Source organism: Cebidichthys violaceus, unplaced genomic scaffold (genome assembly GCF_023349555.1).
Source record: "Cebidichthys violaceus isolate CVI_PGR_0920_01 unplaced genomic scaffold, fCebVio1.0.p SCAF_7, whole genome shotgun sequence".
NCBI classification, from domain to species: domain Eukaryota; kingdom Metazoa; phylum Chordata; class Actinopteri; order Perciformes; family Stichaeidae; genus Cebidichthys; species Cebidichthys violaceus.
In genome coordinates, this window is record NW_027176927.1 from 5,597,797 (window position 1) to 5,625,406 (window position 27,610).

The 27,610-nt window shown below is 40.9% G+C and overlaps 1 protein-coding gene across 2 annotated transcripts; it reads left to right on the top strand.

Annotated features, from left to right (window-relative positions):
- Positions 1 to 10,115: 10,115 nt before the first annotated feature.
- On the top strand, positions 10,116 to 27,181 carry pitpnc1b (phosphatidylinositol transfer protein cytoplasmic 1b). 2 transcript variants are annotated; one of them, XM_068736091.1, is made up of 10 exons: positions 10,116 to 10,749; positions 14,452 to 14,600; positions 16,543 to 16,631; positions 16,870 to 16,877; positions 17,031 to 17,102; positions 19,113 to 19,205; positions 22,592 to 22,747; positions 23,705 to 23,768; positions 24,018 to 24,101; positions 25,748 to 27,181. In XM_068736091.1, exons 1-10 carry the CDS (start codon positions 10,702 to 10,704, stop codon positions 25,903 to 25,905), a joined length of 921 nt encoding a protein of 306 aa, XP_068592192.1. In that variant the 5' UTR covers positions 10,116 to 10,701; the 3' UTR covers positions 25,906 to 27,181. The 2 variants fall into 2 exon arrangements, with proteins under 2 accessions (XP_068592192.1, XP_068592193.1); XM_068736092.1 differs by having other exon boundaries at positions 14,457 to 14,600.
- Positions 27,182 to 27,610: the final 429 nt, after the last annotated feature.

A 27,610-nucleotide genomic window follows, 5' to 3' on the forward strand; every position in this document is an offset into this window, starting at 1 on the left:
TATTGCAATGTTTGAAATATCTTATATATCTTATATGCAAATGTAAATCTAGATTTGTAGATGAATATTTATTGTTTATTATCCTGCAAAAAGCGAGTGGTAAATGAAGAATTCAGATCCTTCCCACACTGTAAAAATACACTACAGGTATAAGTCCATTGAAAATGTTACCTTAGTATGATCATGTAAGTATAATAAGGAAAAGGTTTTAAAAGTAAAAATAGTAAATGCAAAAAAACAACAGAAAATGACAGAAATGTTTGTCGTACATACATCTACATATATTGTTAGGTACTTTAATCACTAGTGCAGTGCCCGAACATAACATGCCTGTTGAGAACGGGCCGAACGAAACGCTTGGCCTGTGCCGTCGCTGCTCGCAGCTTTCTCGACAACCGCTCAGACAAACAACTTCACACTCGATGCTGCAGCCACTCAAGGTCAGAAACAACAGTGAAATAAGCCTGCAGTCTGGTTCACAGGAAACAACACCAGGGGCAGACTTTACCATCGTGGGCACAGCAGGCAACTTCTCAAACAGCTATGGATTTATGATGTTTGATATGAAAAGCATAACTAACTCATTGCACCCCGAAATAACTTACAAAAGGCCCCAAAAGCCCTCAACTGTATACTACTTACTGTGTACGTCTTCTTCTTCTGACTGGTTACATTGCAGATTCAGATTTTACTCAAAGAATATAGTTAAAATGTTGATGGATTGTTATTTATTTCACTACCCAGCAGTCATTTAGTAAATTTAAGTTCATTGTGTTGATACTGCCTCTCTTTCAGTCTTCACTTGAATTATACATTTTAATGCAGGACTTTCTCTGTGCAGTATTGTGATGTACTTCTACTTCAGAGGAAAACCCTGTCCTAATTTACCTGACAGAGAGATGTTACTTATGTTGCAAATTTGGATTTGACTCACAAAGTATGACAAACAAAATATAATGCATTATTAATCACTAAACTATCCAGCTTCAAAGAATTTAAAGCTCCGCCTTGAACAGATAACACTTAATGTAAGTTAACTGAAGTACATTGTGCTGATAATCCCTCTTTTTCACTCTTTGCCTCAAGTAAACATTTGATTGCAGGACTTTTCCTGTGCGGTATTTATAGTTTTACTATTGATGGAAAATATTTTTTCCATTTCCAGTATTTTAAATGAAAGTTGTTGATACAGTTTGGCACTTTCTTAAGTTTTAATGTGTTTTCATGCGAGAAAGTAACCGTTTAGATTTAGGTAAATTTTTCCAAATAATGCCTGTTTGGAAATTTGCTACCATCGTTTTTGAAGACGGGAAGGCCACTACGGGGTACCTTGAGAATGGTCCGTCTGTCGCTTTGCATACTTCAGTGAACCCATGGTGGGAACAGTCTGATGGTAAAATCATACTTAATATTTTGAACACAGCAGTGGGGACTCACAGGCACTAACTCGCTCAGGCGTCCGGATCCGTTTTAGCAAAGATATTTTGCCAGCGGCAATGATTTTTGTGTTAAAAATGAGTATAGCAAAAAACATGTTGACACAATTTCAGTTGTAATGGCAGAGTGGCTTCTCCTCTGCTCATGCTTGTTGACTCCAGATAAGTGACAAAAAGACAATTTCCCAGGCAAGAGATTAAGTTTACAATAATATAGAACAAAGAAAAGCCGTATATCATCACACTGGAGAAGCCGGAATTGTTAAAAAATATTATTATTATTGTTTATTATTATTAATAATAGTATTACATTATTAAAGTTATTGATTCATTATCAAAATAGCTGCTAGTTAATTTTCCGTCCATCAACTAATTGATCGATCAATCCACTTATCAACAGCTGTAAATTCCCCACTCAGTAAGATCACCACCTATTGATGAAGCTCACTGAGAATTTGAACACTGATGGACCATGCATCAGTGGTGGAATATAACTAAGCACATTTACTCAAACACTGTATTTAAGTACAATTTATTGGAGACCCAAGCCATATTGCTAGGCCCACCAGAGGGAAGGGAGGCACGGGAGAACCAGAACCAGGCTTGCACGGGACAGGCTGTCAGACCCTGCTGCAGTAAAATGAAACACTACCGCTGTTGTCCACAGGGACCGCCAAAATCCACACAGAATAAAGTTCCTCGTTGTAATTTAAAGTAAAATTGTCAATGCAGGACTTTTACTTGTAATCGAGTATTTTTACAACAAGAGATTGCTACTTTTACTTAACTAAAGACTCTGACCCTGCATTCATGTGCTACTGAGAAGGTCCACCATCTGGAACTTGCAAGTTGGCTGCTCAATAGCTTGTTTTCACATTCTGTTTTATTGAAAAATCCCATTCATAAGACAAATGATAAACAAAAGTGGATGGCCTACAGCTGAAACAACTGACACAATAAGCTAAACAAATGCTACTTAAGACTCCGACAATACCCACAAACAGAAGTTAAAACGCTGCATGTTCATACAAGAGTTGGTTTTTCTCGAGTGAAATGAAATGTGGATTTTCTTGCTCGGTAAGATTGTTGATGATGTTGTATTTTTCCAAGAAGTGGATTTGGTTTCTAAAGAAATAAAAAGTGAATGCAGGGAGAAGCAGGATTCATTTTCATTTGTCTCCCAGATGGTGAATGTTTTGAACATTAAACAGTAATACTAATTTTACTATCAATTCATATTTACAGTATACTAAGCATATTTACATTTCCCACTCTAACAAAATTTTGTAAATATTCATCAATACCAATAATACAATACCATCACATATGTTGCACACAAAAGCGTAGTCTTGTTTTAGTCAATATTTAGACAGTGGAACTGAGTTTTCATTTTAGTCTTAGTTCAGTCAATGTTTTAGTCATCATTTTCACAAACAGTTTCATGATACTGTAATGGATTTTGCCAAAGGATAATTCTGTGTTCCATGTCTGTAAAAATTCCATTGAAAAGTAAGCATACCTTTAATTCTATATTTAGTCCTCTAAGCTGAGAATGTGTTCCTGTGTTACTGAGGCCTTCCGCTAAATCCAACACGTTTCACTCAGTAGAACTCCAATTTAATAAATGAGCATTAAAAAAATTGTGTAAAGTGCCTTGTTAAGGCAGACGAGCATTTTCTGGGAAACATCACATCATTATGTGGAGATAAAATTGATATTGAATGAAGTTGAATGTTCACCGAATGAGTTGGTGTCTGTTTCTGAATCGTAAGAAACCGTAAATATTTTTAGAAGGAGTAGATGGTTACTGTAAAGTAGTTTGGATCTGTTAAATTTAACAATATGTTAGCAGAGCAAGCTAATCGCTAGGTAATGAGAATTTGTACTTGCACTTGTAGATAAATGATTGGTTAAAAACAAAAACAACCAATGCTTTTAGATGGGGACTGTAATCTTACTTAGGTTGTCCGCCCGAACAGAGATAACTATTTTGTCTCATCTTTACTCATCATGGCATGATGAACTGAGATGTCACCGTAACTTTTGTTGTCAATATAGTTTTATGTCGTTGAAATTAAAGGACGCCAATGATTACTTTCCATCAAAAAGTTTGTTGGCAAAATTAAGGTTGGTATGCAAGCAATTCAAATTGGTTTGAGAACAAGTCAAATTGCAGTTAATGAGGGAGATTAAGACATAGAACAGATCCTTTTTTACTTTTACATTTGTGCTCTTTCTGCAGTACGTTTGTCAGATCCTACTGAAAAAGGAAGACAGACAGAAAGACGTTGACCACAAAGAGTGAGAGATTGCAGGGTTGTGAGAACACTTCTAGTGTCTCAGAGGAGTGGTGCTTGATTGGCAGTATGTTCTATCTGAAACAAAAACTTGTTCACACAGGTCAAAATGGAGGTTTTGAGCAACACATCTGGCTGCAGTGTGAGGGCTGCTCCATTGAACTCCTTAAAATATACCCTGTTCATTGACACACGTCATATAATTCTTTTATTTAAGATTTCCATTTATGTTGTTTCCTCTCACTGTGACTGGTAAGTTCCTCCATCTGCCGTGGATGTTGTGAAACAAACAGGCCTCGAGCCGCAGGGAATATACTAAGATTTCCACACGGTGCTGCATTAAACAGCCGTTTGTCAACTCACTCAAATTGTGTTTCTTTTGGAGAAAGGCATTTGCCTTAAAGCTCTTGGGATGACTTTCTGCACCTGCATGGACTGTATGGTATTAACAATAAAGACATGAAGCTAGACGGTGTGTTGGGGAGCTGGTTGGATGAGATGGAGACAAGAGTGTGAGGAAGGGGTTTAGTAAAAAAGAGAGGCAACAGAGCACAACCATGTTTTTAAAAGAGCTAGAGATGCCATTTCAACTTTCTTTAGATTCCTCCACTTCGCCTGCTACACTATATGTGTGCATTTACTTTGCATTCAGTCACTGAGTCTATCTCTTTTTCCCCTTTCCTCCTGATCTCATACACAGGGCAGAGAGTGAGGTAAAGTGGCAATTGAATTTCCTTTCAGTGGTGGTGTGTGGAATAGGAAAAAGTTCAGGGCCACAGTGCTAGGCTCTATCTCACACACAACGCAGCCCAAATCCATTCCTCTGCCCTTCCCCGTCCACACACACTTGTCTCCAAATCCCCTCCGCTCCATTCCTGGAATAAATTATTTATTTTCGGTCCGCAGCATTTTTATTCGTCTCTGTGGTGCGCCTCAAATTCTGTCCCTGTGGAGAGCCCTGATGAATGTGTTGGGCTCACACCCTCTGATCATCCCTGCTCTGAACGCCTTTAGATACACACTGGCTTCTGGCTGCCTCCAATGCACATAAGGACTCTCTCTCTCCTTCCCTCACCCTCCTCTCTCTATCCCTCTCCCTCACTCTCTCTCTCTCTCTCTCTCTCTCTTTCAGACTCACAAATACACAAAGGGATAATGCAAGCTATAGAATAGATCTGGATCCTTTATCTTTTCCTTTGCACACACAAACTCTGCAGAGACAAAAACACATTTTCTTTCTCCTCTGTGGATCTCAGCTGGCAATGTTGTTCCTTGTTCAGATTAATGATGACATTTAAGAACACTCAACAATTTCAAATAACATCTATAATTCATCAGGGAACATGCGTTCAACAATGTATGGAATTCAGTCTATATTGCTGAGCTCATGAATATGGAGAAAAGCTGCAAATTAATTATTCTTTTTTTATAATTGGGAGTCTCAGGACTTGATTACCAGTGCAAGAAGCCTGCCCCTGTATGTGTGTAATGGTACGTGTTAATATGTGGTGCACATCTAGTGTGTGTGTGTTTGGAGGAATTAATGAAGGCAGTTGCACTTTCTCTTGCGCCAAGTTATCATGTTGGGGTGCTGCGCTGATTGGCGTGGCCTGGACTGCTTTCTGGAGCCCCTAACGATGTCGGATAAGACCTCATCTTCCTCACTGGTGTGCGCGCGTTTCCCAACGGGGCACAGCTTGACAACACGAGATTGGGATTCGATAAGGATAAGTGAGCGCTCTGTTTCATCCAGGTCTCCGGGGGATTCACTTCTAACTTCTAACACGCCAAAAAGCACACATACACACATAGGAACCACATCCCCCCCGGCGGGCGGTCCTCCAGTGGTATCAATTAAGGAGCTGGTCCAATCAATGTCTTAGCACAAGCCTGACACTCCACAACAAGGAGATTAAGACTAATCTTACATCTTAACACAGAAGAGACAGCCACACAAACATACATACAAAGACCCCCCACTCACAACACATTACAACACACAGAGATGTTAGCACAACAACCAGCCTCCTTTTTGTCTGCTTAGCAGTTGTATCTGGCGGCGTTTGTGCTTTGAGACACTCCATAAACAAGGGACAATAATGGAATGTGTACTTTCTCTTTCTCTCACTGTTATTTTTCTCTCCTCTTGTCTCTCCTTTTTTGCCAGGCTAAAGTCTGACCTAAATACTTCAGGTTTTTGATGATTGGACCAAAACAGAGATCAGAGGCGTCCAGCGGGCTTGTCGTGATAGTGGAGGGAAAGGAGGGAGGCTGAGGATCCGGACGCACTCGCAGAGAAATGCTACTACTTACCACACTTCATAACTGTACAACACGAAGCTCATAAACCAGTCAAACCTTATCCGCACTGACCGCTGAATTCCTCATCTTAAATCTCGCTCAAAGTCTTACCTTTCACCCGGCCGTGAGATGAAAAAGCTGCAGCGTGTCAACTCTGCGCCCCTCCACCAAGCCACCGTTAATCCAGGCCCTGGAGGGGGGGGTCCATCATTCACACGCTCGGAGGGGACACCACAGAACCTTTGACCTTGGCTTGTGACCACATCTTGAGATTGGAGAGCCAGTAATGCAGCAATGGCAGGGAGCCCACCAGTTAATGATCTGCTTCTTCCCTTTTTCCAGCTACAGATCCGTACTGCTCACCACCATCGCAGCACTGACACATAGCCGCACGCACACACACACACACACACACACACACACACACACACACACACACACACACACACACACACATTGTCTTTCTATCAAACACATGCACGCGTATGAACACAATCAGAGCCGGAAACATAGAGGTCAAAGAACGCCTCACCAGTTTTTTAAGTGCACCCATTCATTTTTCATTTGATGATGTGAGGGGATGTGATAGGTGTAAGCACCGTGATGAAGTCCCCTCCAATTCCATCACCGCCTGCTCCTCCATCCTGCAGGACATGAAATAAGGACGAGCAGCTTTGACCAGAAGCAGAGTTTCAAAATGTTTCACTCAGGTGGAAGTACTGCACTGCCTCCTCAGCTGAATTTGTTGTCATTGAAAAGATGAAGGTGAAGAAAGATTGATCACAGTTTTACAATAACAGCAATAATAGTTTGCAAGAATATTTTATATATTCATCTTTGAAAATTTGGAAAATTCTGTATTCCATTCACATTTTCTGCTTTAAGTTTATTGAAAATGCAACGTTTCTGTCAAAGACTAACCCGATCTTTAACAAAATTCCATGAAAACTTTCTTCTGTTGCAAAGATCATGAGTACACTCAAGAGTACCGGGGTGCCCTGGTGGCCTGAGGGGTCAAGGTGCCATATAGGAACTACTAGTAGGGCCATCTTACCCTGATCAGGGAAAACACATTTGAATGCGTTTAAAGAGCGCATCATTTTCTGAACGCAATCAGCTAAATCACATTTGGAGAAAGTGTGATCCGATCTCAGCAGGATGTAAATGCAGCTCTATCACATTCTTGAGAAAAAACAAATTCACCCACCAGGTTGAATGGTCCCCTGACTCTGACTCTCCCTGCTAACATGCAAGCTACCCACCAAAAGCAACAAGCAGCAGTTTCTAGCAAGTCCGTCAGTGACGCATTACTAATTTGCATTTCGAGATTGGATCAAGGTGCAGCCAGAATCAAGACAATTGGAACGCTTATTGATGCCAGGTCCCGATGATCAGATGTGATCATCGAGATAGTGTTTCCAGATAAAGATCACATGTTTACACCAGATGTAAACAGCGGCTTGGTTGCATCTTTTTCCTCCTCTCTCTCCACTCATTTCTTGTCATATCTCTACTGTCATAGCTAATTAATTAAGGTGTGAAAACACTTTATAAATAAAAAAAAAAAAAGATTACAGCCATTTCAAAATAGTGTTTCTCTGAATTCTTCAGTAACAGCTAGTCCCACCTCTGACTTTGACCTTTTAAAGAAGGCACAGTATAAATCTACAGTAAACATACATTTCATCTTTTAATCAATCAACAAACTAATCTTTTGATCAGCTCCATAATTTGCAGGATCAGTGATCCGAGAGCCCTGCCAATTCTCACCATGGTTACCAATAAACAGCCCTCAAACCACAATTACATTTTCAATCAAAGCAATCAATGACTCGACCAACTGCTGAACACACACCTAAATCGCCACCAATCATCCTTTAAACAGCGGCAATGCGTGTTCCGTCAGAGCTCTGTGTGCGTGGAGTCCAGGGAAAATGGAGGCAGAGAAGAGAGAAGCACACCTCAGCTCTCTGAAGTGGCTTCCCTTCTCTAAACACTGATCTGATAAGATAGGAGCAAACCCCACCAGGAATTTGTTTTCACCGCTCTTTCACTGTGAAGCAGATGATACGAAGACACGTGGAGAGCCACTTTGGCCCTAAAGGAGGAATTCAAATCATTTTCCCAGCAAAAAGACCCACAAACACCTACTAACATTTGGCTTTTGTCTTTTGTGGGAAAGGATACAATCATCATTCATTCTCAGGACATATGACTTGTTGCAGAAGTCACAGGAATTTCATCGGCTCCAGCTCCAATCGGCAGTGATGGAGACATGGCACTCGGTTTGATGCTTTGTGACGCGCGTTGAAGTGAATATATAATAAATCTAATTTACAGGGATTTGGTTATTACAATTTATTAAAGCAAAAAACATACAATTACTATGCCGGGGTGACCGTGGCTAAGTGGAGAGCAGGGCCGCCTTTCAATCATAGGGTCGGCGGTTCGATCCCCGGCTCCTGCTCCACTAGTCTCATGTCAATGTGTCCTTGAGCAAGACACTTAACCCCAAAATTGCTCCCGTAGTTGCGTCTACGGTATATAGATAGATACTGAATTGTAAGTCGCTTTGGATAAAAACGTCTGCTAAATGACTATAATGTAATGTAATGTAATGCCTTCCTCAAAGTCACCAGACAACAGAAACTTTACCTCACTGATCGTCAAAACTCACCTCATTCAAACCCGACAGAAACAAATAAAAAACTCATCAAAGCCTTCTTTGTTACTCATTCCACTATGTCAACTACAATCACAACAATCAGAGAAAATGAATAAGTAACAGATATAACAAAGAGGTAACTACCGTATTATTTTCACTGTTTACTAATGGCGTTTTTAGGGCTATACCGAAAGTCTTTTTTAAAAATTCTATTGAGGTTTTCATAACGTAACTTCAAATATATATATACATATTTTATGATGTAATTTCCTTAAAAAAATAAGAAAAATATGATTGTGTGTTACTGTGGCAATATGAATTTATGTTGGCGTTAGATTGCTGCTAGACCGCCCTCCTAATACTAGCCTCCCTTTTTGTCCTGCAAACAGGAGAGCAGTTCTTTAAATGTTTTTGAAAGGCTTATGCCAACAAATATGGATTGAAGGTGAATATTTTGTCAGATAAAAACCATGCTGTGAATTTGGAAATGATTACATCTATCTTTCTGACCGTTGGACTGAAGACTGAGACAATTACAGATACGAGAACTAAGTGCTACGAGAGAGAAGGTGGAAGGTGGATTGCACACAATGTTTTTGTAAGCTAATAATAACGGTAATTTATATGTCAACGTTATGAATAAAGCTTCGAACTCAACTATTTTGGAAAGCTCTATCTGTTATCCGGCACGTAAGAGACGGTGAACATGACACACCAGAAAGCAGGTTTTCCCATGTTTAAGAATTCTGTATGTATGTGATCATTTTGGTAGAAAAAGGGTACAAGAATCAAGGGTTGGCTATTGGCTCTTGGCCGCCGTCAGACTGACCCGGAGAGGCCAAACATCTGCTTCTCTTATTTGATGAGGATGCAACAAAATGTGCTTGGCAGCCACAGTCAGCTCTCGCTCACACAAAAGGAGGGCGGTGCTGTGACTCAAGGACGGACACGGGAGAGAAATTCTGACTGCTTCGATTCCTCTACTCATTGACTAAACACGGATTCAATTAAACCCGACTCAAGGTCGTGAGGTAATACAATGTAAGCGAGCCTGGCGTTGTGCTTAATGGAAGTTCTCACGGCTTTGGTAATATCTAATCCGACGGCCCACCCTGTGTGTCAAGCGTGGGGGTCCTGTCTGAGGAATATGCCTCAAATTCAAAGACCGATGTCAACAAACAATGTTACTTATTGCTGCCAGATAGAGAACGATGATAGAGTGTGTTGTTGTTGACAACAGTGTTGGCGACAGAGAGAAAAGAACAGATACAGATCAGAAAGAGAGAAAGGGAGAAGGGGGGAGGTGACACAGGTGAGGAGGTAGTAAAGTACAGTGGGCGGGGAGTGGATAGTATGGGAGGGAGAGAAAAGAAAAAGAGAGATAAGGAGGGAACAGACGGAGGAATTTGTGAGGAACTGAAAGCAGCGGAGGGCAGTTGAGGGGAAAGGCAAGAGCGCTCAGCAGACACCAAGGTTACGCTTAAGAAGTCTGAGGAGGAATTAAACAAAGCACAGAGAGGCAAAGAAGGGAAAGAACAGGTAGAGTTGGTTGGCTTTCAATCTTACCTCGCAGTTAATTACCACTTTCTTACTGTGGTGAAAGAAAGCAAACAGAAGCTAAGTGAGAAAAAAAGAAATTGCAAACAGAAAAGGGCAGCTGAAAGCAGGGGAAGAGAAAGCAGAAGTAACAAGAAAAGGAGGGAGAGACGGCAGTTAGAAAGTCGGGGTCCAGGAGATTAATTGAGGAAGAGAAACAAAACAGGAGAGACGAGGCTGCAAGGAGCGAGCGAATAAGTGAGAAACCAGCAGACACTCATTGACAGAGAGGACTGGACTAAACTCAATGGATTACTGACATCAGCAAAACAAAGGAAGGAGAGCATCAAAAAAGAGGTCACTGTGGTCCAGCAGCAGCGTAGCTTGCCTGAGCCTGTCTACTATGCAACCAAGACAGCTGAGATAGACAGACTCAAGCACAGCCAGTCCTCTCTGTAACAGCACCATGTTGATGAAAGAGTACCGCATATGCATGCCACTGACTGTGGATGAGGTAAGCGTGTTTGTCTTTCCCACGCTCACACACGTGCGCACGCACACACACACACACACACACACACACACACACACACACACACACACACACACACACACACACACACAACCCTCCCACGAGTTTAAATTGAAAGGACAAGAGAGGGGTTTATTTCTAATGTGCAATGTGTTGTTTTAACTTGTAATCTTGAAAGTGTTAATGTGCTGATAAGGAAAGTGCCAACGGAGCACACAGACCTCCTGCGGCGGCTCAGTGGGAGCTTTGGCACGCTGGGGTAGCGAGGAATGATCAGCACCGACGGGCTCGGCCAAACTGATGGAGCCAAAGCAACAACACCTGGGCAGCAGCATAATAGCGCTGCTGTTGTGTCTGAATTATCTCCCCATCTGTCCGCTTCTCTACTTCCCTCGCTTGCTTTAGCACACCTAGCGGCTCAAAAACTAGTTGGACCGGTTTACAGTTTTACAAGACCTTAAGTCAATCAAAGGCCTGCGGGTTTATCAACAAAGGAGATCCAGCTAAGAGAGAAAAGGTGGGCAGACGAAGTGAGTTGTGCACCAAAGTGCCCTTCAGAAGAAACGTCCTCATCGCCTCCTATACCGTCCCCTCCCCCCTTCAATTCTACGTGTTACCACAACAATGACAGTGACAAATAGCAGTCCAAAATAGGATTTACAGTATCAGTTCAGGGCACACAGGAACTCGAGCTGGCAGCAAATCCTCTTTTGCCTGAATGTAATGTAAGTTTAAGTGCAGCTTATTTGAGGCAGTATCAAATCGTGACAGTTACCTCAGTCCAAGCCTTTTACAACGTCCTAACCCTTGCTTCATTTTTTAGAAGGGAACGCTGCTGATTTTCAGGTGTGAAATATCCAGTGGTACTTCTGTAACACAATACAGCTCAGCGTGTGTTAAGGAATGTTCACTTTTGCGTTCTGCTGTCGGAAAAGCTGACAGGTGGCGGCTGCATTTCAGGTGGTAGAGTGGGTTAGTGGAGTTGCACAGAAGCAACTGCCAAATAAATCCCATAATCCAACATGTCCAAGACTCTGGGCAAATCTACAGCTGTGCCATACTCTTTCCATACTCTTGCTTTGGAGCTGAGCACACAATAAATTACAAATATTTAGATAAGGTTGTCACATTGTCATTGTCAGTAGACAGATCCAGGGTTACATAACAATTTCAAGTCTTTGCTCTTAGTATTTAATCACTGAAAAAGTTGCCATGAGCTTTACTTTAATCTTAAATTCTTTCATGTTCAGTTGCCGTCACACTGGCACTATCTGCAGAGTTTCCGCCCTGCAATGATGAGCTATATTTACACTCAGGAATTTATGACAAATTCCCAGCTTGTAAACTATCCTTGCCTTTTTTTTTTTTAAAAGACAGTAGGAGGAAAATACATGCCAAGTGCTGTCAATAGATGAGTCTGTCAACACATAACTCATCACCGCCAGTCAGATAATAAAAATGATTTAAGGACAGATAAGTGTATTCAACTTCCTGCTAAGATTAGTTTCCTAAAAAAGCCGAAGAGATTCACAACCTGTGAGGGAGGAGCTTATTGCTCTGCAGTCTGTTAGTCTTAAGACTGTGTATAAACTCTCATCACTGTGATTAATTAAGTCCCACGGATTCCCAATAAGTAAATATTGAATGTTGACATTCCACTGTAATTGGAACAAGAAGGAGTGCCACATTGATGTCAACAGAGTACATTGAAGGATAGAAAACTGAGATCTGCCCACCTCTTTCTCTCTCTTAAAATAATGCTTTAGTGCCACACAAATATAGGGCAACAAAATGAATTACATTACAGTGGCCACAGCAGAACAGTTTACTTGTTTGCAGTATAATTGAATTGCTTTTTCATGCAAACTTTCACCAAGAGCTCTGCAATTAAAAAGCAAACCCAATGCTGTCCATAGAAACAATGTTGAGAAGGAAAAGACAGATAGCAGCATCAGTGCAGATACTGAAGTATCATTGTGGAAATTGTTCAAAAGGACACCCTGAATCTGTCAGGTTGAGCTCATGGAGGAGGCCGCTCCAGATGCCCAAAGGTCTCGTCCTCTTTAGACTCACTAACAGAAAACACTCCCGCCTCATCAGCATCGAGCACAAACTTGGGGCTGCAGCAGAGAACAAAGTCTTACCCCCCCTCTTTAATTTAGACTCCCATGCATTCACCCTCACTGGCCAAATTACATTTTGATGTCAGATATGGTAACTTGAGGGAAATCTTTATACACAGCAGAAGACTATTTAAAAAATTACAGCAAATAACAAAGCGTGCCCCTAAACAGCAGTGAGTAAGTGCCTGTCGACACAAAATCAGACTCAGCAGTTATGGCTGAACCTGCTGCCAGGAGATTTTTCTGTCATCACTCCCACCAGCTATTTCCTCTTAGAGGCTGATGGTTATTATAATTTCCTCAATGGAGTGTGCAGTTCATTGATTACTAGTAGTGGTATTACTGTATTGATTGGTTATTGAAGTCAATACAATTCCTTATTACCTTGTGGCCACCAATGAGTAAACATTTATTTTTTATCTTTCAATTTAAATCCTTCTGAAATGTCAAGTCATTTTATTTGTATAGCCTTAAACCATTAGTTCACATGTACGGTCACATTGTGCACCTATTTAACAACATTTAAAATAAATAAATAAATGATTTGCATTTTTTTAACAAAATACATTCATCTTTCCCTCCCTCCAAAATAGGAGCTTACGCAACTTTTAGCGAGAAGGGAGGTGTGTGTGGAGCCACAGTCCTCTGGATCTCCGTATCGCACTTCATTCTAATCAAATGCAAAGGATTTGATTTAAATCCCTCTTGTAACTGTACACCGTTCAAATATTTAGTTTCGCTGGGGAATGCTTCACAGTCATACTTAGAGAACTGGTACTAATAAGATGGGGGTATTGTATAGCTCTTAACACCAGGGTATTGTGATACCTTTCTAGTATCGGTACACCGTGCAACACGACTCCCCCCATGGCTTTAAGAGCTACCTTTGCAAAGGTGCACCATATTTTTCTCGCAAGCCAATCAGAGCAGACTTAGCTTTTTTGGAGGAGGGCTTAAAGAGACAGACCCGAAAAATGTGCGTTTCAGACAAAAGGTGACTGTAGATATTCAATAGATCTATGTACAGAGAAGAAAGAAATAACAATGAAATAAAGTTGTGTACAAGCTCCTAGAGTTGAATTAAGACTATAAAACTGCTGTGGCCACAACAAAGATTAGCAATCCTTCTGTAGTGTCAGTGAACAGCAATATTAGGGCCCTATGATTACCACACAATCTCTTTTATTGCCAATTAATTCAACTTTACATTTGTAAGAGGAAATGGGAGCGAGTCCCTTTAAAAATGTTTTATAGTATTATTCTAAGCTATAAACCTGCTGAATAAAGTTTTCTTGTTGCATGCTTGCATGCTATCAACAAACACGTAATGAATGAAATAAACACTGCACTGAAATGTTGTCTATTTAGATGGATTTTGATGATTTTGCTTTGTGCTTCACGTTTTCTCACCACAGTTTTTTATCTCTCTCTCTCTCTCTCTCTCTCTCTCTCTCTCTCTCTCTCTCTCTCTCTCTCTTCTCTCTCTCTCTCTCTCTCTCTCTCTCTCTCTCTCCATCCTCACCTCCACGCACCTCATCCTAAACCTCTCCTCGGGCTCTAGTACAGGATTGGCCAGCTGTACATGATCAGTAAGCACAGCTGCGAGCAGAGTGGTGGGGGAGAAGGGGTGGAGGTGGTGAAGAATGAGTCGGACACTCACCCCCAGCACGGCCCCGGACAGCTGACAGAGAAGCGAATCTACCTCAGCAGGTAGAGTGCACCTCAATCGAGTTGCTGTACTAATGAGGCACTAAAACTAATAACTGGTGATTTGCAGTCGGAGCCTTATATGCTCGAGTTGTCAGCTCTGTCATTATGATAACTGATTGTGTTCGCTCTTTGATCCCTCACTTCACTGCAAAGCTTTACGCTCTATAGATCCACGTTGCAGGTATCACTACTGACAAGCAATAAAACAGTAACACCAACACTGCAGTGTAACCTGCCCACATCCAAAGTCCAAGTACCCGCTGCCTGGAACAAGTTGAGGCCTATACTGTGTGGTTACAGTAGACCTGTTATTGTGCCATGAGCTCATCTTACAGTCAACGCTTCAAGCATTCTAAAGCAGAGACTTTCAGCTGAGAAAAACACGTCATCCTGATGGTCATAGAAACATATCTCTGTTGGCTGGTCACACACAAAACAAACTCTTGAATAGAAGTTCATATATTTAAATGGTGGTGACACTTTACTTTAACACCATCTTAAGTAATTATATACAGTGTACAAACACATGTTTTATAGAAGACTATAACTTATTTGTAATTAGATATACGGACATTTTAAATGTATTTTGAAGGAACATTAAGAGATGTCACGTTTTTTCCGCCGGTACCTGTTGCCAATCTTCAATGAGCCCTATCTGCCAATACACGGCCGATACCAAGCGTTGTTCTGATTCGTAATAAGCTAATTATAGCTTGTGTTGGCTTTTCTATTACTATGAAAACAAAAACAAACCTTCAAACAATAGTATTTATTCAAGTTTCTGGCCAAAAGCTAAATTTAACAAGATAACATTGGAAGGCATTATGATAATGTTATAATTTACCTTTGACCAATACTCATGTTTACTGAATAGAGCTTGAAAGCGTCAATATGTGACTCAATGTAACCTCCGTTGACATTAGTTGTTAGCTTAAATATTAAGCCAAGCAGAGCTGTGTTGCCCACATAGACTGTATATAAGAAGGCTGCCCACCACCTTGTAACATGCCGCTTGCAGCCAGTGAAACATGCATTCAAACGAGGCAGGAGGCAGGACTACACTACACAAACTCAGCCACATGCAGAGATGTGTATTACTACACGGGTGTGTTAATAAACACTTAAATATGTCTGTATATCTAATTACAATTGTATAATAATCTGTTAGAAACTACTTATACAAACTCTAAATGAGGGGCGTTAAAATAAGTGTTGAGCTTTGCTTCCAGTTACAGTCATCAAAGTAAACAAGGAAGTATGTGAGAGATGCCAGAAGCTGTGCATGAATCCATTGTTCATGTTATTGTGCTGAAAGGAAGCGTTATGTTTGGGTTGTGTTCAGGGTGACAGTCCATTATTCATGGAATTGTGATAACTGTGAAACCTCAGACTAACAAACAAACTGGATTCTCTTTTAACTCTAAGTTCAGTCCCTAACCCTAAACTAACTTCACTCATTACCCTAATGTAACCTCAACTCTTATTCTAATCACCAGTATGAACCCAAGGCCTAATCCTAAAATAAACTCTTACAGAAGTAAAGAAATGTTCTCACTGTGGAGGATTTTCCTAATCTTTCTGTGCTTGTGGGACATTTGGTCCTCATTAGTAAAGATATGCTGGAACACACACACACACACACACACACACACACACACACACACAAGTACAGTGAGTGCAAAATGTATTTTACTTCAATCATGTTCTGACATGTGACGTAAAAGCTACAGTGACAATTCCTCACCAGAGGTGTAATTGGGAATGAGTCATAAAATGAATGCTGTGGTGAGAGTAGCCTTCAAGTAATCTGGCTGGAAATGGCCCAGAAACCATTTAGGATTTCTCTGTCTCCTTCCATAATCTCTATCTCTATCTCATACTGTACTATTCCCCTCTTTCACTCTCTGACTACGATCCTTCTTTCTTTCCTTTTTGTGTTCAGTAAACTCCCGTCCTGGGCGAAAACATTTGTCCCGCGATTCTTCTATGTGACAGAAAAGGCCTGGAACTTCTACCCGTACACTATCACAGGTGTGTTTTTGTGTTTGAGCGCCTTTGTTTGTCTTAAACATCAAGTTATTTTCACCTTAATGCATTATACAAAACTTATTTACTTTTAACAGCTGGTTCCATCAAATATTCATCACTATGTATGCATGTATTCCCCCGTGGTAACGTGCATGTGTGTGAGAGCAATTGCGTGCTCATGCATGTATGAGTAACTAATGCTGTTTCTCCCTTTCCATATTGAACGTCCCTGGTGCTGCAGAGTACTCAGTAAGTATTCTCACACATCATTTAGTGTACATGAATAAACAGAGCTCATCTCTTTCCAGTATCAGTGGATCTAATCTGCAGCCTGTTTCCACTCTCTCTATCTCTGCCCTCAACCCTTTTTTCCTCCATTTTTTCCTCTTGTTACCCCCATAGGTATCATTCCTCCCCAAGTTCAGCATCCGCATTGAGACGAGATTCGAGAACAACAACGGCGATAACAGCAATGTGAGTATGAGAGGGAGCGAGAGGTGAGAAAGATGGAGTGATTATGGGAGAGGGGGAGGAGAAAGACATGGGGGAAGGAGAGAAATTGCTATTTTCTCTGCAGCACAAAGAAAATGTTCATCACATTGATGTGCCCATTACAAGGAACACAAGCAAAGCACAAAATGCAGTATTGGCAGATCTATTAACCAGACATGCAGCAGCGTTGAGCACGGCTGCCATGCTGCATTTTGTCCAAAGCGAACACGCATAAACACACACAGACAGAAATTCAGTGACAACTGCAACTCTGCCTAGCCATTAAATTTGCACTCTCTAATCAAGGAAAGAGTTGAGTAACAAGAACCAACGTGTCCAAATATGGAGATCTATAGCTCTGCTTGAGGAGAAAAATGTGGCGAATCTTGTTTCATGTCACACAGTTACAAGTTACATAAGTTTACTCCAAACAAACACAAATTCATAGAGTTGTGCATGATTTATGCACATCATTATATAAGCCAAGTTCTGTACTGAAGAACAAATTTTAGGTAATTTTACTTTGAGTAATTTCTTTTCTTGCTACTTATACAGTATGTCGTCTATACCACTATAGTTCAATAGAAAATGTTGTACTTTGTATTCTACTATATTTGACAGTTGGAGTTATTTCTTTACAAATGTGTTATTATACACAAAAGAAATGAAGAGCTTATAAAATATGATACTTTGTTACAGATCAAACTACCCACAAGTTTAACAAATTAGAGCTACAATATTTTGTCTATTTTGATAATTTTCTATGCCCCTTTTTAACATTTCATGTTTCCATCTTCTCAGATGTGAGGACTTGTTCTTTTTCCTTGTCATTATTATAATGATCTTATTCTATTTCTTTCTGTTTGTTTTGCTGCATATTTAGTATTTATACTTCTGATACTTTAACTACATTTTCCTGGTCTTACATGCATACTTTTAAAAGATGCAATATACGATATTCAGAGCATTAGTGTGGCAGCAAAACAACTATTTGCTATGTAAAGATATAGTGGAGTAATATCTACCTGTGTAATCCAAGCTTTTCCTAGCTTTGTTGCCACAGCCGGGCCGGCAGCGTATGCATTTAGTGCATGTGAGCGTGCCCCACTTGTGGGCTCATGGCCACTGCACTGTGCCCACTGACGGCTTTGTTGCGGAAGCGTAGCCCTCACCCTTCGCTTCCCCCTCAGGTGAACATTGTTAGCACTTTTGCCGTAGTCTGCACTGTAAGCACCGTTAGACACAAAATGCTTAGAATCCCGTAGAGTACTTTTAAGTAACATTTTCAGTGCAAGACTTTTACTCGTAATAGGAGTAGTTTTACAGTGTGGCATCAGTACTTTTACAGTGCAGAGGCTTTCTATATCTATCTATCTCTGTATGATTATCTAAAGAAAACAGAGAGACAATGACGAGGAAACCGTGAGGGCGTCATGCCCTGAGCACATTGTAAAAAGCAACACAAAACAACCGGCAAATGCAACTCATTCCATGGAAGGGAGCAAGACCTTGGGTAGACACAGACCAACAACAGCACCACAGGAGCACAGCTGGCTTTTATCTAACAGCAGGTTTTCCTTATTTGTCAGTTTTCAACTGTGCAATGAAGAACTTCAGCAGGGTATTAGAACACATTTTAACCAAGGTCAGATAAAAGAGCAGCCCCCCTCTCTCCATGGCATTCCTCATTTTCTCTCAAGAAAAAGAGTATTCTGCTCTCATAATTCTTCTTTTCCCCCCTCTTTTAATATCTCTCATACGTCCTTGCCCCCCCCCCCCCCCCCATTTGCTCCATTGTGATTTGCTCCAAGGGCCTCATATAGTGAGGGGAGTTATGGTGTGTGACCTCAGTTTTCTACACAGTTACTCATCTACTCTCATCCACCCTCTCCACTGAGTGACTGTATGCGTGTGAGAGATCGACTGGAGTGTGTGTATGGGTGTCTCCTCCCATTATACTGTATATGACCTCCTCCATTTGTTTGGATGCAGGTGTTTGGGGACACGCCAACCCCAGCAGAAAATGTGAGTTTCCTGGATATCCTGAGTGACCCCATCCCTGAAAAGCACTACAAAGAGACAGAAGTACGTACTGTTCTGTTACATGCACACAAACATGAATGTGCAGCCACATAAAGACCAAAACAAACATCTGCAAAAAAAAAAAACTATATTGATCACAATAAAGGGAACCTATCATTCTAATTTTCTGGTTCATACTTGGATTTAGGGTGTCGGCTAGAACAAATTTACATGCTTTTAATGTTCAAGAAAACTTTATTTCTCCAAAGCTGTCTGGCTGAATATACCTTTATTTACCCCGTCTGAAACACGTTTTAGCTCATCTCTTTAAGTCCTCCACCCGCAGTCTGCTCTGATTGGTCTGCGTTTCCGGGCCTTTCGCTTCAGTGCCTGTCGCTGTCTTGACAGCGTCCCCAAGAGCCAAGGACTCACTGTGTGTGTGTGTCAACTACACAGAGTTTAGCTGCACTTCTACCTTGAACTATAACCAAAGCAGTTTTTTAACCATAAACTTGACGCGGCATACGTTCCAGCAAGAATCTGATCCTAAATCGGGGAGAAATTAACAACACCTGCAACCAAGATCACACAGGATTCCCTGAAGTTTTCTCTGGTAAATAATGCTATTTATATCTCTCTGTCACATCATGTTAGCTTAATATTTATGTATAAACTCTGTAAACTGTAAATATACACTATGTTTTGTCTTTTCAGGTACATTTGAGAAAAGCCCAACAGAGCTCAGAGAAAAAATAAAGAGATAAGGAAGAACATTGGGTCACTGTTTAGCCAGAAGAAGAAGAAGAAGAAGAAGAAGAAGAAGAAAAAGAAGAAAACATTTACAGTGAGGAGACACAGAGGTAACATGTTAGCATGTAGCTACATGTAGCAGAGTATGAAATGCAAACACAGTGACTCCCTGGCTGTGGTGGTAGAAAGTACCATATGAAACAATAGAAGGTGTGAAACAATAATCATGTGATCATTTCTTGTAAAAAGATACCTGATAAACATAAGAAGGGAAAGCAATGGTTTGGTTATTACTGTAGGAGCTGTCAGCATTTGTTCACACCGTGTTTGACCAGTTAAACTTGCTTGATGACGCACCAACATGTAGGAATTGACTTTGTCCTGCACCTTGTCAACAAAACTGAAGGTGAAATTACTGATCTCATATAACTACAGTATCAGTAGTAACTACTTTTCACTTAAAAAGTGTTTGCTATATTTGTGCAGTGAAATGTTTGTTAAAGCTGCAGATTATCAGTTTGAAACACTGTCAAAATACTGTAGAGAATATTTTATAATTCATATTGTCATCTGTCCACATTGTAATAAAATTTGACTGTGAAACAGAAATGTGTGATTTCACAGTCAGGACTTTATCACCCTTCTACACGCATGAAATCAGATTATTTACCTGATACCAACGTTGTGTCAGCTGGTAATGGAACCCTCAGGTCAGTGGTCAACCTGACACAAGACTTTTCTGATGCTGCTCCTCCTCTGATGGTTTCTCATTCTGTGGGGAGAGTCTGGTGGGTTCAGGAACACCTGATCAAACAGGAGCTTCTGGGCAGAGCATCAGGTCACTCAGATAACCTTTAAATCATGTCAGGTTCAGTATTAGATAGTATTGTAATGAATGAATATCAAAAGTGATTGCACTAGGCAAACTACACATTAGAGTTTTAGTCTTTAGAAATAATGCTGTGTTTGCTATGAACAACTTGTTGGTCCTTATGAAATAACAGTGTTCCCAGGTAAAACAAGTTGCAAAAACGTACATATTCTGTTACAGCCCTTCATCATTACTTGCAGAGCATTTTTTACTACAGAACAAGGCAAAAGTGGTTTAAATCCCTTAATTCTCACATGAAATAACAATGGAATCCACAAAGTCTTACATTCTGCCTCTCCTTTCTCCCCCTCCCCCATTGTTCCCTGTTATCAAGTAAACCCACTTACCATGATTGCTTGTAATCTGCAAGCAATCAGGTAACGTGTACGGTGGTTGGTGACATTTATCTTCGGCGGTTGTAAAAAAAAATTGGAGCGGATATTGTTGAAATAAAAAGCATATATCTGACTGCTTGGTGCATGGCTGAATTGCTATGTGGCAATCACCGTTTGCTCCCTAAATGTATTACCTAGACTGCATTGTATACACCCATTGTCTGCACTACAACTGTATTCACAAGCCATTTGGTCTGATTATCAATACAAGACAAACATTTAAGAGAAATAAGGTTACTTACAGTTTGCACTTCTGTCTTCTCAACGCAGCCTTTTTTTAGATGGAAAAGCCCCACCTTTTAACATCAGCCTAACCGAAAATCCAGCGACATACTGGGCTGTTGTTGAGGAAAGAGTTAGGATATGGCAGTTATTGGCCCAAAACTGTATCCAATCAGGCATTATCTTCTTCAGGAAATGCTAACAAATTTAACTTTCCTTCACACAAAACTTTATGAGTAGTCCTGGGCAGAGCGCCGTCCTTGGTGGGTGGCCTGTGCCCGGAGCAGATGACGATATAGAGAAATCTGTGACGAGCTGCATCAGCTTTTTGCAAAAGTAAAATAAAAACTGTCTGAAGCCTGAGGTTTTTGCTCTAAGGGCCCACTTTGACATAGGTTTACCTTTTTACTTGAAACAATGGCCACATTTAATATTCAGTAACATTACATATATGACAGAAACTAAAGAAAAGCATGAAAGGTCCCCTTTAAAGGAATAGTTCTGCATTTTTGGAAATAGGCTTACCTGAGGAGATTGATACCACTCTCATGTGTTTGTATCAAGCTAGAGACTTGAGGCAAATTTTTTTGAATACACCTAATAGCACCTCTAAAGCTCTTATAAATTACATTTTTTGTTATTAACTTTGCTTTACTGGCTTTAGTCTTTGCTTCTGAAAGAGCATAAAATTGGCGACACACCCGCACTCATCTTTTAAATGTTCACTCCCTCCATGCCACGGTTTTACTCTTCTTCACTCCCTTCAGGTCTTTAGAAAGAAAGGTCAATTCACAGTCACGGGAACACAGATGCATGCAGACGAGCACATGTCAACACAGATGCATATACATGCAGACACAAACACACATGCATGCACACACAAACCAAAAAAAGCACAACACACTAAACTCATAGATTAAGTGACACAGTGAAAACGTAAAACCACAAACACTTTCGTAATGTGTGTTATCACACTTCCCTCCTATGGGCTTTGTTCAGCAACAATCTGCTTGCATCTCCACACACATAACACACATAACACACATAACACACACACACACACACACACACACACACACACACACACACACACACACACACACACACACACACACACACACACACACAGTTTCCCCCGAAGACACCTCACAGGGCCAAAGTTTCTGCAGACTCAGCAAATAACGTATAGACCCACTGTTTACTCTGTGCAGGATCCGAGTCTCTGGCAGTCAAGTAAAACTGGCCGAGGGCCTCTGGAGAAAGGCTGGAGAGACAACCACGAGCCCATTATGTGCTCCTATAAGAGGGTGCAATGCAGCTTTGAGGTGTACGGCTTCCAGACCAGGACTGAGGAGTTCATACACAGAGTGAGTTTTCTTTTTTCTTCTCCCCATCATGCCTTTTCCCTGTGCTGATGTAAAGAGGGTTGGATTAAAACACGATATGCAATTAATGTTACGAGCTCATATAGGTGTAATACAAGGTGCCAAAATTAGAATTTATAGCTAATTGGATTTAATAAAGCGCTGTGCTTTATTCAAGCATTGATTTCTACATGTTGGAGTCTTTATACACCTACAGTAAAAATGGTGATCCTACACCACCCAGATTGGTTATTTGTTACTCAAATGTGCCATGTGTTGCATTTTGACACAAACAAATCATTATGACACTAATTTACAGACATTAATAGAATTACCAAGACCATCGCCATGAAGGCTCCCAGTGGACCTCAGTTTTATGTAATACAATATTAGATCAGATTTATTGGAAAAATCTCTCTTTTGTTTTATACAACAAAAAAGAGTAAGAGGACCTCTGTTCTTCCAGCGTAAACAAAGCAAAGGTTTTCAGAAGTTCTCACAGAGGAAGCTGGTGTAACAAGTTCAAGAGTTGATTTTTTAAAAATCCCTTTCGATTCGACACATGTATCCTATTCAATGAAGCAAAGTAATTAAACTAGAAATAAAAACCAAAAGCACTAAGAACAAAACTAGAAACGCCCAGTTTCCACAATCATTACTGCACAGAAAGGGCTTTGACGGGAATGTGGTTTTAGTTTTGATACAGGCAAGTACAAATAAAACTGAGATAAGTTTCCATTTATATAAGATAAGTTCTCCCTTATCCTAATCATGATTGAATTATTTTAAAGTAGTGACATAAAGTAATCACTATTATTCTTGACAATGACGTACTTTAACATATTGCTTATTGTAGCATTTCCGACCCATACCTGCACAATTCTAAATTCAGAGCACTATGTAGCCTTTTTACTTACATTTTATTTTTCCTGCCATGTGTATGTTTTGATATTATTTCAGAACATCAGGGACATTCTTCTGATTGGCCACAGGCAAGCAGTAACATGGACAGACGAATGGCATGGTGGGTCACAATTTAGATATTACAGACACAACATAAACTCAACAGAACAAAGCAGTTGTACTTAGTTGTATTCTTAGATGTACACCCTGTAAAATGTAGTACATATTATAGACTCTGTGCTGATGCTGTCTGTGTGTGTGTGTGTGTGTGTGTGTGTGTGTGTGTGTGTGTGTGTGTGTGTGTGTGTGTGTGTGTGTGTGTGTGTGTGTGTGTGTGTGTGTGTGTGTGTGTATTTTGCTTTCCCCACAGGACTGAGTTTTGAGGAGGTGAGAGAATACGAGCAAGCAATGCAAGAGAAGACCAACACTAAAGTCAAATCCAGTCAGAACACAGGTGAGGTTGCAGCTCCTGACCTGTACTGTACAGAAATATCACAGAGGACTGGGAGGGAAGACAGAAGGGGGAGTAAGGGAGAGGAGAGAGAATACAGCTGGATGTAACACCAGCGAAGGTAGAGTAAGAGATGAGTAGTATGTGAAAAGAGCAGTAAGTTGGAAATGCATAATTGTGCTGCGCGGTTATTATTCTTGCATTTTATTTCAGCTAAATAAGCAGAGGATACAGGAGGAGTTGTAGAGGAATAACAGAGAGGGAAAAACAAACACATTTTCAGATCACTAGGAATTTACAATAAATCTAACAGGTAATTTGTATTAATTTGGCCCACCATGTTAACCATTGCTGTCAACCGCCTACAAAATAGTATGAATGAATAACTCTGTAATGCTAACAGGCTTGAACTGAGGCTGGTTGCGCCAGTAGTGCTTTAGCTGTGCCCTACAAGTACCCAGATGGCTGGTGCACATCTGTGGGAGAGAAAAAAAACGAAGAGGGAAAAGCAGTCAGGAGGCATTTCACTACACATGGAGCAGTGAGGAGGGAGAGACGAGAGGGTGTATGCCCAGAAAAGGACGACAGAACGACAGATGTAAGGGGGGGGAAAGAGTGAATGCTGGCTCATGAAGTGATAATGCCACTGCGTCCGTCTGATAAACAGAGTAATGCAGCCACCTGCTGAACTCCCCACATCACCAGCCCTCTCAACATAAATAACCAGCCATTGCAGCACTTAGCTGCAAATGTCAGCCCTGGTGGGGGTCTGTGTCTGGGCCTATGTGTGCGTGTGTGTGTGTGTTTTTGTGCGTGTGTGTGTGTGTGTATGTGTATGTGGTCACCCTGCCCCCTGCTGGTTAGTCTAGTGAACCTCAGCTCGATGTGAGCGATATCAAAGGTAGAATTCCCAGTATGGCCTGTAGCTTTTTGCTCTCTCTCTCTCTCTCTCTCTCTCTCTCTCTCTCTCTCTCTCTCTCTCTCTCTCTCTCTCTCTCTCTCTCTCTCTCTCTCTCTCTCTCTCTCTCTCTCTCTCTCTCTCTCTCTGTCTGTGTGTGTGTGTGTGTGTGTGTGTGTGTGTGTGTGTGTGTGTGTGTGTGTGTGTGTGTGATGATGAGAGACATCAAGCTGCAACAAATCTGCAGTCATTGCTCAACCTGCTGCAGCTCGCTGCACCGCCATGACTCCCTACAGGCCAAACGATGCCACTGTGCTTTTATCCGCACAGTCCAAATGATAGTTTTCATTTCATTCATCTACCATAATAAAAGTAAATGGATGTCATTCACACTAGAGTCTAATAAAAAGTCGGGAGTGTGGGTTGAATACCAATAAGGGATTTAACTAATGGGAATCTAAGTGAACGACACAGATCTTGAGTATACTTAAATAAATTGAAAACTCAAACAGTTGTCCCTCTGTTTCTCTTCTTCTCAGTGTCTCTTTTGCTTTTCTTCCTCTTTTATCTCTGTACTGTTGTTTCTTTCATGTCATGTGTATCTAATTCTCTCTCCATCTCTCAGTCTGTCAATTTCAATTTGCTTTAATGGCATAACGTGAAAAGCATCTCGATGTCAAGGCAAATGGAGAATGGAGGATAAAGGAAACAGGAACAATTTAAAAAACATCCCTCTCTCTCTCCCTCTCAGGCTCACCGACTGCCTCCCGTCCTGTGTTCTCTCGCTCCATCTCAGTGACGGACGAGCGTTCCCTGAAGAAGATGGGAGTGACGACTGTGGGGATGTCTGACCCCTCTGCCTCCACTGTGCCCCACAGTTCCATTCGCCTCAACTCTACCCCTGAATGACGCCTTACACACATTTACTGTACAGCGCATACACACAGGAACCAATGTTCCGACAGATATCCATTAAATATAAGGCTATAACTAACAGCTGTTTAGGTTAGCTTAGCATAGAGGCAGGGAACAGTAGGTAACTGCTAGCATGTCCAAAGGTAACATAATCCGCTTACAAGCATTTCTGAAGATCATTTTTAACATGTAATATCTTTGTTTGTTTAATCTGTACAAAAAACAAAGTATGAAAATGACAATTCAGTTTAAGGGGTTGATGTATTGGACAATGTTGTGTCATATTAACGTAAAACACTGAATTGTTGTTATTATACTCAGATTTTTGTGCAGATTAAACAAGTGAGATATAACCTGCAGGTATAACCTGCAGTGGCAGGCAGATATTAGAACCATTAGACAGAGACGTCTAGCTGTTTTCCGCTGTTTCCAGTCTTAGTGCTAAGCTAAGCAAAGCTAAGCTAACTGGCTGCTGGCTACATATTTACAGTACATATATATAAGAGCAGCATAGATCTTCATATCTAATTCTCCAGCAGAAAGCAAAATAATGCATTTCCCAAAATGTCCTGCAAGACCACCAAAGAAATATTCTTATGCACATGTATTTGCGCGCTTCACTGCATGTTAAAACTGCACAAACGCAGAAGAACACACAAACATTATGTGCCAACACAAAAACGTTTTTTACTAATCCTACCAGTGTCTTGGACAACCTGTAAACTTGGTGCATTTCAGTGCTTTTTGTCAGTTCATCAGCGATAGTGGAGCTTAGCGACCACCAGCAGTGCTCTCCGATTGTTCCCTAACCCCCTCCCAGCAGCCTACAGACAGATGCATAAGGAGTTTAATAGAGTGGATCTAATGAGAGAGAAGAAGAGAACGGAGGAGGCTGCTATAGATCTGTTCCCCTCTCCACCTCAGCCAATAGGTCAGACCAGGTGTATTGACGGAGAGCAGTGAGGCATCGTATTGGTTCCTTGATCACTTAGCTGAGCACTGCAAATTGGTCGAGCCAGGGCTAAACTTCAACTATGAGTCAATAATATGACCATTTATAGGACTATTAGCTTGATTCTTTTATGTACATTTAGAGGAGAATGGGTTTTCAGCATAAGGGATCAACGATGGCAACAATGAAATGTGTTTGCTGTCCTTATTTGTTAAACCTTTTAGTTTGAAGTAGTATCAAGTGGAAGATATATGTGGAAATTACACTGTACAGTCTTTTGTAATGGATTTTTTATTAATAAATACAATTTATATCCAATGAGAGAGTCAAGTAGTATCCTGATATCTGCCTAGATAAGCAAAACAAATGGACTCACTGCACACATTATCAGCCATATTTAATCAGTATTGACCTGCAAAGATGGACCAGCTGCTCTCGCATCATAGCACTCACATATAATCTACTCACCAAGTTCACACTTGTGTGCCATGTGGAACCGGCTCCAGCAGCAGTGGACATGAAAAGAGGCAGCCACTTGGTCCCGCCTGGTTTGGTTCTGCAGCTTATGGCAGTTTTCTCTCTCTGCAAGACAACGGAGAGGAGAATAATGAATGTTTAACAGATGCAGGGTTGTGGGCTGGGCGTGTGTGCATGTCCGTCATCGCTGTATCTCTTCATTGTTCAAGACTTCAGGACAAAAGCCCAGGCTTGTCACGAAGTTCCTGTGACTGACAGACAAGGCAACTT

What these genes read in the sequence shown, in the direction of transcription:
- pitpnc1b (XM_068736091.1), top strand. Translation starts at nt 10,702, where the DNA reads ATGTTGATGAAAGAGTACCGCATATGCATGCCACTGACTGTGGATGAG. An exon ending in TGCCACTGACTGTGGATGAG is followed by an intron (nt 10,750 to 14,451) that starts GTAAGCGTGTTT and finishes CTCGGGCTCTAG; the next exon opens with TACAGGATTGGCCAGCTGTA. An exon ending in ATGGACAGACGAATGGCATG is followed by an intron (nt 23,769 to 24,017) that starts GTGGGTCACAAT and finishes CTTTCCCCACAG; the next exon opens with GACTGAGTTTTGAGGAGGTG.